Source organism: Bos grunniens, chromosome 9 (assembly GCF_055505025.1).
Source record: "Bos grunniens cultivar Pamir isolate PY7600 chromosome 9, Bosgru_T2T1.0, whole genome shotgun sequence".
Taxonomy (NCBI): Eukaryota; Metazoa; Chordata; class Mammalia; order Artiodactyla; family Bovidae; genus Bos; species Bos grunniens.
In genome coordinates this window covers 32,741,073-32,757,725 of record NC_141173.1, presented here as the reverse complement: position 1 = coordinate 32,757,725, position 16,653 = coordinate 32,741,073, and the positions used below count along the sequence as shown (strand labels likewise).

Sequence of the window (16,653 nt, the reverse complement as noted above, 5' to 3'; positions counted from 1 at the left end):
AATAGCTCTAGCAAAGCCTATGAATACAAGGTAGAATTTCATTCATTCATTCACCCGGTAACCAAGCATTCACTGTGTACACCAGGTATGAGGTGCCACTCCAGCACTGAAAACGGCAAGGGGAGAAAGACCCAATAAAGTAACTTTCTGTTCATATGGAGCTTAAATTCTAAGAGGTCAGGCAGACAACAGACACATAAGGAAAACAAATGTGTTACATAACAAATCTAAATAGAAAATAAAACAGAGTAAGGGGCAAAGGGTGACTGGGAATTTTATACTGATTTGTCAAGGAATCCACTCTGATAAGGTGCTAATTAAGCAGAGGCCTGAATGAAGTGAGGATGAGCCAGAAAAACATCTAGGAGAGATCTGGGCAGAGAGAACAGCAGCCCAAATGTTTGAAACATTTTAAAAAGTACAACCTGAATCTGAAGAACCTAGCATTTTTTTTTTTAATTTTATTTTTAAACTTTACAATATTGTATTGGTTTTGCCAAATATCAAAATGAATCCGCCACAGGTATACATGTGTTCCCCAACCTGAACCCTCCTCCCTCCTCCCTCCCCATACCATCCCTCTGGGTCGTCCCAGTGCACCAGCCCCAAGCATCCAATATCGTGCATCGAACCTGGACTGGCGACTCATTTCATATATGATATTATACGTATTTCAATGCCATTTTGGGGGTTCTCCTGTAGCTTAAGTTGTTCTTTTCTATTAAGGCTCTTTGACCACTCAAATCCTAGTGACCTCCTTCTGCTCTGAACATCTATAGCAGAATTTAACTTGTCATTTAACATGATGAAATGTTTTGTTTCACTGGTGGTGGTGGTGGGGTTTGATCTCAATTGAATTGTCAACTGAAGAACAAGGACCACTGATGTCTCCCTGGTGGTCTGGTGGTTGACAGTCTGCCTGCTCAGGTGGGGGACACAGGTTTGATCCCTAGTCTGGGAACTGGGATCCTACATGTCTCAGGGCGACTGAGTCCCTATGCAACAACTACTGATCCCATGGGCCACAATTACCGAAACCTGTGCACCTAGAGCCCACGCTCCGCAACAAGAGAAGCCACTGCAATGAGAAGCCAGAGTACTGCACCTAGAGTTTTTTTTGCTTTTGCTCGCTGCAGCTAGAGAAAGCCCATGCGAGCAATGAACACCTAATGCAGCCAAAAATGAATAAATACATAATAATTAAAAAAAAAACAAACAAGAAACACACTTCATTTCTGATGCCAACTCCCTGTCTCTACTCCATGTGCCCTGGTGTTCAACATATGTCAGATTCTTAACAAAAGTATCTGATTAACCAAAGGTGGTTATGCAACATTATTTGCAATCTAAAATTTTTAATGGGAAAACTGTCCTTGTCACAATTCTCTGGGTATGGTACGGAATCACTGTTAGAATTTAATATGTCCATTTGCCATGGTACACACTCATCCCAAAACATCCAAAAGCTTACTTAAATGGAGAAAAACAGAACAAATGAGGAGATATATCAAAAGACTTTATTTACAATAGAGAAATTTTACAAATATAGTTTTTAAAAATTATGTGTCAATCTATTATGTTTCCCATAACATTAGAGATTTATATAAAGTTGAAAATGACACAGTGGATTTAAGTACAAATAAAAAACAATGGGAAGAACTACTGGTACACATGAAGGTGTCATGACAAACATCACTGAAGTTCTGTAAACTGCCATATAACTTACATGTGTGTCACACAATGTATACCAAACATGTGCAGAAACAAAATTAAGTGCTATTTTAATTATTCACCTTTTGGGATGTGAAAACATATGTAAACATAATTGCACAGTTTTTGCTGAAAATGAACGAAAGACAACCTCTACCTAAGGACTTCAGTTGTTTAAAATAATTAACACAAAATATAACTTTAATTAAATTATATCACCATAATAGTAATCTCTTATTTTGCTTACATGATTGGTATTTTGGGTCCTAGGCTAAAAATATCCAAGTTCTAGAATTGAAATAACTTTGTTCTTGCTATTGGCTGGGCAGCATGTAGTATAATCTTCTTACCTATTTATATCAGAAAGGAAAAGGTTCATCATAGTACAGTCCTATGTGTTCATACAACCTGACTTTAGTATCCTATCTGCTGCAGAAATACCTATCAGCTTGTGCTCTTTCAAATCAGATTGAAAAGCAAAGAAAATAAATTATTTTAAATTGCTAGTTCAAAGACATTCATATGAAAGTTATAATCTAAATACATATGGCCCAATTTTGATGAGAATCTTCTACGTTTGCCTTTAAGTTTTGGAAATAGCAATCATGATGTCCTAAAGGATCTTTTCCACTTACTAACTTTACTGATTTATTTTTTGACATATACCAATGAATAACATTGAAAAAAGGGGCAGGTCATATGCCTTTCAGACAATGGAAATCTTTTGAAAAGCTTTCAAAAGCTGAAATAGCTAAAACAACTCAGTCTATTGAGATCTAAGAAAATAACTGTCTTAAAAACTATTAGGCTGAAGCATATGAAATCGCTGATACTGAGCAATTTTTAAACTACAAATGCCTTAATTTCATATGCTTCAACCTAATCTATGGGGTTGCACTGATCTATGTGACCGCTGTAGTTGAAAAGTACAGATGGTCAAAATCTCTGTACCTCAGTACATGCATCATCATATTAGCCCTTTCACAGGAATATATATAAAATATGAACCAATATGATAACCAAATCTATTTCTGGGAAAACGACTCATATCTCAAAAAATGTTTTGAAGACTCATTTAATTATAATTATTTTGATCTGCTACAGGACTGTAGAGGATTGGGAGTGTCCATTCCTATGCATTACTTCTAAGCGGAGATTGCTACGTTGAACTTAACCAGACAAAATATACTATATCCTAATTTGGCCTAAAAGTTTAATAGATTTTTCCTCAATCGACCATGAATAGACACATTGCCAAAGATTCTCTGAGTTAAATCCTGCTTTCATAAACTGAAATGAATAATTTACTAAGTTTGAGAAAAGACCCTTTTCAAACCTGAAAAACCTAAACAAATGTAATAGTTTCTTTTTTTCAAGAAAAATACATTACAGATGAAATGCAAACAAAAAAACCATATGGAATACCCTCTTTCCAGAGAGTGGGCCCCGATTTCTTTACATATTCAGATAAAAGCAAAAGCTAACTCACTAAAAGTTATACAGTTTCCCTTTAAAAAATATAATTCGGTAATAGCAGAGCTCTGCAAAACTGAAAAGCTCACTTTGTTGTGTGGTGGAGAATGGAAGAAATTAACCAGTACATGATCCAGAGATGACACAGGGCATTTAAAATAAAATCTGAAAACTATTTCCCAAATTAGGAAACACTAATATAATTAACTGACAAAAATATACCGTGGATCTGATGAAATGAGGTCGACAGGAGATGATCCTTTGGGGATGATATTCTAATTTGAATTACAATGTGAGTAAAGTATTCTAGAAGATATTCTATCAAATAATGATAGACCCGCATAAGGACACTGTCACAGTTATAAGATCTGTCTCTGGTGAATAGACAAACCCGATTAACATGAAATTGAAAAGGAAAAAAGCTTTTTTTATTATTTAATTCATTATTATGGCTTTTTGCAACATGGCAAAACATTACAGCTTAAAGCAGACATCATCTCCTCATAGAGGAGGAAAAAGTTTTGCAGTCAAATCAAAATTGTAATTAAGAGATCATAGGTATACTGTTCTATTCAGTTTATTAAAAATAATACTACATCTTCATAAACTCTAGAGATAACAGATTACTTAAAAACAACAACAAAAAACCCTGTGATTCACTGGCTGAATAATAAAGGATACAGTAAGGAATTTAGGTCCATCTATATGTATGATAATAAACATGGAAGACTGCAAAACAATTTTAAAACTTAGAATAATCACAGATCTATTAATAAAAATTCATCATGTGCCTGATCACCAGAAAAAGAATTATTAAGGTATGCAGTGAAAGGAGTGGAGGAGAGTAAAATATAAAATGTCTTTTTATTTCCCATCGTCTTCAACTTTCTTTAAATTCCTAGAGAGTACAGGGAGAAGATGTGCCTCGGTGTTGAAGATCCAATGTTCCAGAGGAAGTAGATCGTCATCAGAAAATATTAAGTACAAATATCTGGAGAGAGAAACATGGGTATGTGAGGCCTGAGGGACCCGGTTATTCAGTGAAACCACAAAGACACAGAGAAAAACCACATCAGCGTCTCCCTTCCCCTTGTGGAGAAGTGTGGACAACAGTCAAGTACAGCAAAACCTTAAGAAGTACACTCGTTACTGCTGAGGAAAAGAAGCTGCTGTGTGCTTTGGTCCGTGGACAAGAACCATACAAAGCAGTCCCAAGGGGCTCCCCTGGTGGCTCAGTAGTAAAGAATCTACCTGCCAACACAGGAGACACGGGTTCAATCCCTGACCAGGAAGATCCCACACTTGGAACATCTGAGCCTGTGCACCACAACTATCGAGCCTGTGCTCTGGAGCCTGGGAGCTGCAACTCTAGAGCCTGTGCTCTAGAGCCCTGAGCCCATGTGCTGCAAGGACTGAAGCCCAGGTGCCCGAGAGCTCGTGCTCTGCAACAAGAGAGGCCACCGCAATGAGAAGCCTGCTCACTGCAACCAGAGTGTAGCCCCTGCTCACCACAACTAGAGAAAAGCCTGTGCAGCAATGAAGACCCAGGACAGCCAAAAATAAAAAAAAAGGTAGTACATGTAAAAATGTTAACTTTAAAAAAAAAAAAAAAACGGTAGTCCCAAGCCGCCGAACTTACACAATGATGAAAACACACCCACAGTTACTGCCATGCATGTAGAATGGATTTCAGAAGCAGTCATGCTTGGTATTATTTGAATGTGCTCATGATAAAGACAACTTTCAGAAAGAAGGTCTGTTCAGGTATCTCGGTCACATGCACTGAGAATAACTTTTACTTACTTCAGTGTCTCTGCCAGGAAGAAGCTCTGCTGTACATCATCGTAGCTCTCCTTGGTGAAGTAAACGTCCCTGAGGCCGGAGTAGCCTCCTTTCACCCTGCAGTGTTTCTCCAGGGCCTAATCCGCAAAGAGGAGGGGAAAAATGGTCACGTTTCAGGAAACTGGCTGTCACAGAGTTTTACTACCAGACTGTCACGTTTAAATAAAATAAGGACTTAAACTGACCGGCTGTGCCACCCCATGGACTGAGGCCCATCAGGCTTCTCTGTCCATGGGAGTCTCCAGGCAAGAATACTGGAGTGGGTTGCCATTCCCTTCTCCACTGGATCTTCCTGACCCAGGGATAGAGCCCAGGTAGGTCTCTTATGTCTACCTGCATTGGCAGGAGGCTTTTTTTTTTTTTTTTTACCACTAGCGCCACCTGGGAAGCCCATGGACAGTATATCTCATCTAACTGGAAACATTTTTACATTTAATTTCAGAATAATTTTTAAACCATTTCATCTTATGGTCTAGAGCAAGATTCGTCAAACTACAGACCAAAAAGTACATCCAGCCTGCTTTTTGTTTTTGTAAATACAGTATTATGGAACCACAGACACACTCATTTATATATTGTGTATGGCCATTTTTTCACTACAGTGGCAGAGCTGAGTAAATGCTTATGGGCCCCAAGCCTAATTCTCTTTGGCTCTTACAGAAAGTTTGTTGACACCTGGTCTGGAAAAACTGTTAATGTCAACTGGGACTCTAAACCACTGGTTGAGCGTGCTGGGCTGCTATGGTCATCAGAACTTCTTATCTTTAAAAAATCGATAGCAGAGCACTAATGAGTGATACTGGTGACTGACAGATATAAAAGGAGAAAATGAAAACCAGTGAAAAAAACATGGCTGGCATCTATTTCTGAAATATATTTTTCTTTTCTTTAGACTGAGATGGAAGAAGATGGGATTAAACCACTGGTAACTAACCAGAGAGAAAGGATCCTACATTCTTATCATTGACTGACTAAAAAAAGTGCGTATTATAGTCAGAGATGGGAAAAGATAAGGGATGGGCAGTGTGAGAATGAAAATTCAGGTAATAGAATTTTAAAATGACTTGCCTTCCATTGTGTCAGTTACTGCTAAACTGACTGCTCTTTGTATTGGATATCTGGATATTACACTGGTTTGCCTTACTGGTTACCAGGCACAATCATCTCCAGGAAGTTATTTTCTACTCACTACATCCTATTAATTTTAATAACTATATGGTAAAATAAAGATTCCCACTGTATACAAACTCTTACTGGAAATCTGGTTCTAATTCATAGAATGTTGACAAAAATAATAAAGTGTAAGACTAAGTCCCTTACAATGTTTAATGAGATAAAGGAAACATGAATAAGATCAAGTTATTCTTCAGGTTATTGTGATCTATAGATCTATAGATCACAATCCTATCCCTTTTTAAAAAAAAATTTGTATAATTATATTGCATTTTCCTCCTATTTAGCTAAACTACCAAGAAGCTACGGCATAGCTCTTGCCATATTAATTGAGAAAAATCTTCATCGGCGAGAAAAGGGTTTCGGAGGAAAGCACGGCTCTAAGAATGCGGAGCCTGGAAAAGGTGAGGTGGAAGGCGAAGGCAGGGAGCAGGAGTGTGGTGCTGAGCGATCCACTTCCATCTGCAGACACTGATAATGAGTGTATTGATTCCACACCCTAGGGCTGGAGGGCAGAAGGGAGACAGCATTGGTCGGGAGAAAAAGCATTTAATTACCAGGTGAAAGAAAATCCAAGTGGCAGGCTACGTGAACATGTCTCCTAGTGTAGAACTTTTTAAAAGCCCTAGGGAACATAAGAACAATCAACTTAAAAAAAAGCAGTTTCGATTATACTCTTAGTTTCAGACAAAGAACTAAATGGAGGAAAAGCCTGAAGAAAGGAACTTTCAGGTTCTATTATATTTTTCCTTCCTTCCTTTTTTGATAACTGTTCTGTCTGATAAAAAGTCAAATGCCAGATACATGGAGTAGGCCAAAAATTATTTGTAAAAAAGGGTAAAAAAATAAAAAGATTCAGAAGTAGGTAAATTTGTTGTTATTGAACGTAATGAAATCCTATTTCCAGACATTTCCTTAAAAAGAAGAATTTATCCGCAAAACTTTTTCTTGATTTTTTCCCTTGAAGTTCTTTGGTACTGTGATAAACTAAAGAGAGGGCCAGGCATGATAAACAGCTAACCCTCCTTTCTACAGAAATTTCTGTATGATAATGTATTAGTTGCTCACTTGTGTCCAACTCTTTGCGACCCCATGGACTGTTCCATCCATGGGATTTTCCAGGCAAGAATACTGGAGTGGGTTGCCATTTCCTTCTCCAGGGCATCTTCCCGACCCAGGGGTCAGAAATTTCTATAAGCTCCTTCTTCTGTTGTAGAAAAAAAGAGTTGTTTTGGGGGCTGGTGCTGCCCAAACAGTTTTCATCTTTTCAGTTCACTTCCACTCATTCTTTTTTCTCTCCCATGCCTAACGTGGTGAACCAGAGTAGTCAAGAACACAATCTGACATTTTAGAGGTGGGGGCTAAGTCCCAGCTCTAGACTTCCTCACTGTGGCCTCAGTTTTCTGGATCTAGGGAGCATCCTTTTTTTCAACATGAGGTTGTCCTGAGAATAGAACCAGAAGATGACACACTTACTATTATTAGCACAGTGCGGGCCTTTCAGAAGTTTAGAGAGGCCTGCCTGCATGCTAGGTCACTTTAGTCATGTCTGACTCCTTGTGGCCCTATGGACTGTATAGCCCATCAGGCTCCTCTGTCCATGGGGATTCTCCTGGCAAGAATACTGGAGTGGGTTGTCACGTCCTCCCTCCAGGGATCTTTCCAACCTGGGGATCAAACCCCAGGGATCTTTCCAACCCGGGGATCAAACCCATGCCTCTTATGTCTCAGGCATTGGGAGGTGGGTTCTTTACCGCTAGGGCCACCAGGGAAGCTTAGAGAGGCCTAGCTACTTTAATATTTTGACATTTTTGGTAAATTAAAAAGAAAAACAAGGCCGGGAGAAATGCCAAAGAGGCATTTTTAACTTTCAAAAAATAAAAAAGCCCTCATGTCAAGTCTAAATTTTAAGACTTCAGAGATGTGAAGCTGGGGACAAGCAGCTCTCCTGGGTCCCCATGACAGTCCCTGGCTTTAGTTTCTTGACAGTGGAAGAGGCCACGTACCCAGGACGCTTAGTCTGATCAGAATACATCATTTCACTACAATCTTTGGGACTCTCAGCCTCTGGACATGGGTTCCTCCAAAAGCAGAGCAAGAGACATGGGCTGGATGCAGCGAGCTTTGCTTTTTACAGAGGTGACATCAGGAAGTGATTGAGCTGGTGGGAAAAGTGAAGTAAGGAAGGGAGGAGGGCCAGTGAAATACACATGGAGCAGGTCACAGCTGTGTGCATGGGGGCTCATTCCTGCCTGAAACCCTCTAAAGAGCCAAATAGAATGCCTCTCAGAATGATTCTTCGGAATAACTATTCTGGGATAGTGATGTATCAACTCCAAAACCTCAGTGGCCAAGGGCGGCCCTTGGGGCTGCAGCCTCCCACACGTCCCAGACCTCCGCCAGCTGCCTCAGAAGAGGCTCTGAGTCAGAACAGCTGAGAAGCACTGGCGCTGGGCAAGACAGGGCCAGCAGGCCAGGGTGTTGTCCACTGAAGCTGAAGCCAGGACACAGGGAGGGCCGATGGGACGGGACACAGCACAAAAGGAAGAGAAGGTGCTGCCGTACCTTCTGAGTCTATGATCTCCGTGGCTTTTCACAGAAGGCAAGAGGCCCCAGCACTACCACCCCCGACTACATTTCAAGTTCTAACAGAAGTTACCACAGGCAAAAAACGGGGATTCCTGTGTTGCGACACAAGCAAACAATCTGACATCATATGCTACGGTAAAAGGAGTCAACAGATAAAAACCCTAACACATCAAACCAACCTTCATACCCTACAGACAACTCCCTCCGCAAGAACCAAGCAAATCAAAGCTTTCTGCCCACACGACAAACTACCGTCATACGATTTTTTTTCACACTTTAACATGTCTAAAATTGGCATGTCATAATTTAATTGGTATTGTTGTATTTTCTTAATGGTATATAAAATAATGGTGTTTCTTATCAACTATGGTGTTTCATATTTGATGAAATGTTATTACTGAAATTTTTAATTTAAACTGATACTTGCAAGTGAGTATTAACCTTAATTTCCTTGCTGGCCTACTGAAGACCAAAATAATTCCCAATTACCAAAGCTTAGCTGAATCTCAATTTTAATATACTTTTTATTCAGAGGAAAAAACATAAAGAAACTGGAATTACAACTGACTAACCATAATTAGAAAATTTTTCAAAAAAAAAAAGAGGCATAAAGAATTGCTATTACTTAAAATAACTGACAACTGGTGATAAGATACATACCAAATGAAAAGAGTAATAAGCAAGATTCATCAACAGCTTCCTAAGATATTAGTTAAATTTTACACAAAGGCAATGCTCATTTTAGATTTCCTAAGAGAAGTTATTCCTAATGGTTTTAAAAGCCAGCTAACTTTCTAACAAAGAGTGCTAGACAGTAAGAGAGTGTATTGATAATTAAAGCGTTTGCCAGTTCTTATCCCCTGAATTTCCTCCCACTCCTTCTGAAATAATAGCTCTTAAAATTAGACATTGTTTGATGCATATCGTAAAGTGCACCTCCTCTGGCATTCAGCACACAAAGTGTTCAACAGATTAGTTCAGGAAGATTATACATCATATTCAGCAGGAAGAGATCCATGAAATGCCAGGATAATCCAAATAACACACTGGACAGATAGAAAGCTTACAGATATTCCGAGGATTCCGAGACCTGTGTTAGAATATTCATGTACAAAGTAGTTCTTCTATAGGTACTGTCTAAAAGTTAGATCTAAGTAGCTCATTTGCTCTAATTAAAAGCATATATTACCACTATGATGCTCAAAGACTAAAAGAAACAATCATACAGGGGTTTCTTGAAACATGCAACAGGTAAGGGTGACTATTCCCAAGTTGCCAGATACCCTTTGTGGGATTAACTGGTCAATGTTTTTATAAACATGAGAACTTAATTTTATAATAGGTCTTTCCAGATTCTCCTTCAATACCAGAGGAGGTATATTTATATACAAAAAACAGAGCTGAAGGCAGGGATGTGGGATGACTTAACTGAAAACACTCAGTCTTGAATGGAAAGATGGCTGGTCAAAGCTTTAAGCTCTAAGAATCATAGGAGAGTTAATATACTAGATTGATAGGGATCACTGAGTATTTTTTCCACACACATATTCCCATAAGAAACACAAGCAAACTAAAACGTCACCTCCACAGCTTCCCAGGCCCATTTCCTGTACTTTGGATCATGAGTCAGTCGCCACATGTACATGTAAGTCTCAACAACTTCTGGCCGTAAGATGTAGTATTTCTCATTTTGCCTCGTAGCAATGGCTTCAACACCACCATCGAATCTGAAAGCTTCTGGTCCCAGTTTCACAACTAAAAAACATGCAGTGGGGGACAAGGGTTATTGTCTCTGACAATACTTAGTGTCTATAACTTAAATGAAATTAAAAGATACTTTAGAACACTCAAGAGGGGTGCCAAAATGATCATTTTAAGGAATAGCTATAAACACTGTATAATAAGCAATGTTCAATATATATTTTTAATTTATCTACTGAAAATAGTACATTTAAGAAAGTGGTAATAATCCTTTACTTTCTTTCATTTTACCACCATTTACCGAGTCCTCACTGGGTCAGCGCGAAGCACCACCTTATTAGTGAGCTAAAAAATTAGTGTTTGAGAACTCTAAGTCATTACGGCATGAAGGTTATATAGTACTTGTGCATCAAACTTTCATAAGAAGGCAGCTAGACTCATCATATGGGGCTTCCCAGGTCGTGCCAGTGGTAAAGAACCTGCCTGCCAATGTGGGAGACTTAAGAGACATGGGTTTGATCCCTGAGTCTGAAATGTTCCCTGGAGGAGGGCATGGCAACCCCCTCCAGTATTCTTGCCTGGAGAATCTCGTGGACAGAGGAGCCTGGTGAGTTACAGCCCACAGGGTTGCAGAGTCAGATACAAATGAAGGAACTTAGCATGCATGTAGATTCATTGTATATTTCATGCAGATTCTGGGAAGATTAATAATGGTTTATAACATACCAAATTTCTTCTGTATTAGGACAGGGACTCTCGCCCAATGTTATTTACATAAAGCAGGGTCAGTAAGTTAGACTTGACCTTTTATGGCCTGGATTTTTGTTTATTGGTAAACTAAAAGTAAATGTTTTTATGTAGAAAAGCAATGCCTCTTAAAGTAAAAATGTAAATTCCTTTAAGATATTAATCATAATCATCAAATATTCACCAGGCACAGTGGATGTTTTTTTGATGGCAACAAATGGACAAAGTTACTTAATGAAATAAAAAAGCACAAAGACCATATATGAAGAGTAATAGGGACTCACAGGTGCGATTGTAAGATTCGTGACAGGTCCGGGCAATTTCAGCCCCAAGTTGAAGGTAGTGTTGGGTCATTCCTTCAGGAGCGTCGTCTGCCCCGAGTGCAAACATGCCTCCAGCAAAGCAGGTCAGGTGGCCCATCTTGTGTTCCAGGAGGCCCCCTTTCCACTCTGCGATGTAAGTCAGCCCGTTACGGGACTTCCGGATCAAGTGAGTCTCAATAGCCTGAAAATAATACTTATTTTCAACATTTTGTAATCTTTTCTCAGATTTATACTAAAAGAACATTGTGGCTCAGATGGTAAAGAGTCCATCTGCAATGCAGGAGACCAGGGTTCGATTCCTGGGTCAGGAATGTCCCCTGGAGAAGGGAATGGCAACCTACTCCAGTATTCTTGCCTGGAAAATCCCATGGACACAGGAGCCTGATGGGCTACAGTCCATGGGGTCGAAAACAGCTGGACACGACTGAGTAACTAACATATTCACTTTTACCACAACAGTATGTGTATATATATGTGTGTGTGTATATATATATATATATATATATATATGTATATATATATAAAAGAATAAAACCACTCACAATTTGAATTTGGTTCCATAAATACAACTCAACTTGAAATTTCATTTATTGCTTTTGTATATCTCCTCTAATCTATGCTTTGTTAGTTTGGTTCATTAGAATTAATGCTGTTGGGCCAGCCCCATAGGTTTTGCTTGGTTCCATGATCAAACACTTGTAGTCCTCAGACCAGAAAAGCTGTCTTCTTTTCAAAGACAGGCCACTGGTATAGTGTTGAGAGCTGCTTTAATGCATTTCCATTTTCAAAAATAACACAAAGCACTGGCTCAGCTCTGAATAATGAGGAGAGCATATTTGTATATAAAACCCAGGCTAGTGCTATTACTCTTCCTTTCTCTCCCTTAGGCTTGAAAGGGTGGCAAAACAGAGTGGAGAAAAAGGAGCTGTTCTTTGGTCAGTCAGATTTTGTGTATGTATGTGCTTAGTTGCTCAGTCGTGTCTGACTCTGCAATGCCAGGGACACCAGGCTCTTCTATTCATGGAATTTTCCAGGCAAGAATACTATAGTGGGTTGTCATTTCCTATGCCAGGGGATCTTCCTGACCCAGGTATCAAACCAGTGTCTCTAAGATCTCCTGCACTGGCAGATAGATCTTTACCACTGCTTGGTCTGGGAAGCCCCAATTGCTCGGCTTCAAATTTCAGCACTGACATTTACTATCTGCAAACTTTGTGGGTAATTTGCTTACTGTATCTTTAAATCTCAGTATCCTTATCCATGAAATAGGAATAGTAGTATCCATTGAGAAAACTGCAACATTTTGTTTATAAAGCAGTCAATACAGTGATTCAGTTCAGTTCAGTTCAGTTCAGTCGCTCAGTCGTGTCTGACTCTTCACGACCCCATGAATCGCAGCACGCCAGGCCTCCCTGTCCATCACCATCTCCCGGAGTTCACTCAAACTCACGTCATCGAGTCGGTGATGGCATCTAGCCATCTCATCCTCTGTCGTCCCCTTCTCCTCCTGCCCCCAATCCCTCCCAGCATCAGGGTCTTTTCCAATGAGTCAACTCTTCGCATGAGGTGGCCAAAGTACTGGAGTTTCAGCTTTAGCATCATTCCTTCCAATGAACACCCAGGACTGATCTCCTTTAGAATGGACTGGTTGGATCTCCTTGCTCTCCAAGGGACTCTCAAGAGTCTTCTCCAGCACCACAGTTCAAAACCATCAATTCTTCGGCGTTCAGCTTTCTTCGCAGTCCAACTCTCACATCCATACATGATCACTGGAAAAACCATAGCCTTGACTAGACAGACCTTTGTTGGCAAAGTAATGTCTCTGCTTTTGAATATGCTATCTAGGTCGGTCATAACTTTCCTTCCAAGGAGTAAGCGTCTTTTAATTTCATGGCTGCAATCACCATCTGCAGTGATTTTGGAGCCCCCAAAAATAAAGTCTGACACTGTTTCCACTATTTCCCCATCCATTTCCCATGAAGGGATGGGACCAGATGCCATGATCTTCGTTTTCTGAATGTTGAGCTTTAAGCCAACTTTTTCACTCTCCTCTTTCACGTTCATCAAGAGGCTTTTTAGTTCCTCTTCACTTTCTGCCATAAGGGTGGTGTCATCTGCATATCTGAGGTGATTGATCTTTCTCCTGGCAATCTTGATTCCAGTTTGTGCTTCTTCCAGCCCAGCATTTCTCATGATGTACTCTGCATAGAAGTTAAATAAGCAGGGTGACAATATACAGCCTTGATGTACTCCTTTTCCTATTTGGAACCAGTCTGTTGTTCCATGTCCAGTTCTAACTGTTGCTTCCTGACTTGCATATAGGTTTCTCAAGAGGCAGGTCAGGTGGTCTGGTATTCCCATCTCGTTCAGAATTTTCCACAGTTTATTGTGATCCACACAGTCAATAAAGTCAATATTGACTTTTTTTGGCATAGTCAATAAAGCAGAAATAGATGTTTTTCTGGAAGTCTCTTGCTTTTTCGATGATCCAGCAGATGTTGGCAATTTGATCTCTGGTTCCTCTGCCTTTTCTAAAACCAGCTTGAACATCTAGATTAGCACTTGATAAAAGCCATTTATTATCATCACATCACTACTGGTAACACATGAATTAAATTCCTCCCTAATAATTCTATTAAAAAGGATATTAATATATGATGAATAAGTTTTTTTTAAAAGAAAAAAGGTCTTTAAATTTGGGAGAAATGATTTTACAAAAATGACTAAACATCTTTGGCTATTTCTGCCCCAGAACTGTTGATATTCTTCTGAGTATATAAACAAAATAAGCCTTATTAGAAAAAAACAAAGTTGTAGTATAAGGGCTTGGGATTACTATTTTTATTACTTAAATAGGAAATACCCCCCACACTCTCAATTATTAATACTTCTTGGAAGGAGAAGGGCTATGACTGTGTCTATAACTGTTAGAGTATCATCAAAAAAGAGATTTTAGGAAGCACATTTGAGAATACAGGCATACCTTTTTTTATTGTGCTTTGCTTTATTACACTTTGCAGATACTGTGTTTTCCACAAACTGAAGTTTTGCTGTGACCCTGTATTAAGAAAGTCTTCAGCATTGTTTTTCCAACAGCATTTGTTCTTTTCATGTCTCTGGGTCACATTTTGATAATTAGCAACACTTCAAACTTTTTCAATATTATTATATTCATTATGGTGATTTGTATCCATCACCTTTAATGTTACTATTATGATTCACTGAAGACTCAGATGATGGTTAGTATTTTTAACTAGAGTATATACATTGTTTGCTTTATACATACTGTTATTGTACACTTAATAGCCTAGAGTGTAGTGTAAATATAACTTTATATGCATGGGACAACCAAAAATTTCATGTGAGTTGCTTTACTATGTTACTTGCTTTATTGCAGTGGTCTGGAACTGAACCCACAATATCTCTGAGGCATGCCTGTAGTAGATACAGACAAAATTGTGATAGAGAAGAATGAATGAAAATGAATGCATAGGTAGATCAAACCTCTTTTACCTTTATTAGAAATAAACAAATGAAACCAAGATGGTAGGAAATAAATGAACACACTACTGTGCTCATTAACTGTGGTTAAGCTAATTTTATTGATGGTCTAGATATTACATTAATATTTCATTCTTATTTAATGCAACTGAACATCTTAGTTATTTACACTTCTCATAGCACAAATTGCAATAAAGTCCTTCAAGCAGATACTTGTTCATCACCCAAGAAATTATTCTTTCTACATGGCAAGAGTAATAGCTTTGAGCATGCATTAGAGAAACATTATTACCCTGTTATGGATCCTGAATAAAGTACTACATTATTTTTGGTATGATTCTGACCAAGTCACTATCTCTCAAAACAAACTACAGTGAAGTTTCAAGACTTTTGAAACAACGTTTGTGTGGCAATGGGAAAATGTAAATAAATATAAAGGAGGAAAAATTAGTCTTCAGTGGTTTTAAAATATGTTCTGTCAAACCTATAGAGAATTGATTAGGTAAAAATAAACTTGTATATTTTGTGATTTCATCCTTCTATATTTGAAAAAAATTAGTTGGATGTGCCTCTAGAATCCTAAATGCCTAATATGTCACCTGTCCAGATCACTCCAATGGACTTTCTGGCAGCATGAGAATCTACCACCTTGGATTCTTAGTATGGCTTCCAGATGAGGCCACATTAACAGCCAGGTAAAAACTCAAAAGTATCTGTTATTAACACAATCCAAAGAAAACATGCCACTCTGGGATTAAATGATTTTCAAAAGGCACTAGAAGCTAAAGCTGATGGACTGCATGTCCAGTAAATTACCTGTCCAGAACAACACTGCAAGGGATCCTCTACTTCACAACAATGATCTTTTAAAGTACAACCAGGCGGTGATAATGCTAAAGAACTTGCTTGCCAGTGCAGGAGATGTGAGACGCAGGTTCGATCCCTGGATCGGGAAGATCCCCTGGAGGAGGGCATGGCAAGCCACTCCAGTATTCTTGCCTGGAGAATCCCATGGACAGAGGAGGCTGGCGGGCTACAGTCCATAGTGGCACAGAGTCAGACACGACTGAAACCACTCGGCACGCATGCAAGCAGCAAAATGTAACCAGCACAAAGAAATTTTACTATGTAAGACGTGACTACTTCTTCAAATCAAAAGTGCAATTGTTCTAACTTTGCTTTCTAAGTTGAAAAACACAATATGGATTGAAAGTGTTTTTACTATTAAGAGAAAGAGGAAACACTTTGACTTCATTTGCTCTTAATGGATTTTCCTGTCAACGGTTTGTCTAAATACAATATGTTAAAAGCTGGGGGCGGGGGGCGGGGTATAGTTTTAGAAACCAAGGGAAAAGTATTTGAAAGAGTATTTTAAAGTTGTCTTTCCTGGAACATCAAGATCTTAGGGGGCCACTTTAAGATTAGAATAATTAAAATGTCTGCCAGGACAGTAATTAAAAATGATATAAGGGAAACCATACTGTATGGAGAACTCCCTGAGTTAAAACCTGAAACCTCACAGGAATGAAGAAAAAATAAATCTGGAAGAGGGCATATGGACCATATCCTAGTCTGCTTTTAATGTTTATCATGT

The 16,653-nt window shown here is 38.9% G+C and overlaps 1 protein-coding gene across 2 annotated transcripts in view; it reads right to left on the bottom strand.

Annotated features, from left to right (window-relative positions):
* Positions 1-1,495: 1,495 nt before the first annotated feature.
* Positions 1,496-16,653, bottom strand: part of MAN1A1 (mannosidase alpha class 1A member 1) — a 173,237-nt gene continuing 158,079 nt past the window's right edge. Inside the window, exons 10-13 of one of the 2 annotated variants that reach the window (XM_086317107.1) lie at positions 11,520-11,739; positions 10,370-10,542; positions 4,987-5,102; positions 1,496-4,174 (exon numbers count right to left, since the gene is read on the bottom strand). In XM_086317107.1, the coding sequence (XP_086173233.1) occupies positions 4,048-4,174; positions 4,987-5,102; positions 10,370-10,542; positions 11,520-11,739 (636 nt within the window). In that variant the 3' untranslated portion in view covers positions 1,496-4,047. Of the gene's footprint in view, positions 4,175-4,986; positions 5,103-10,369; positions 10,543-11,519; positions 11,740-15,141; positions 16,093-16,653 lie in introns of those variants that run through there. The other variant, XM_086317108.1, reaches the window with a different exon arrangement.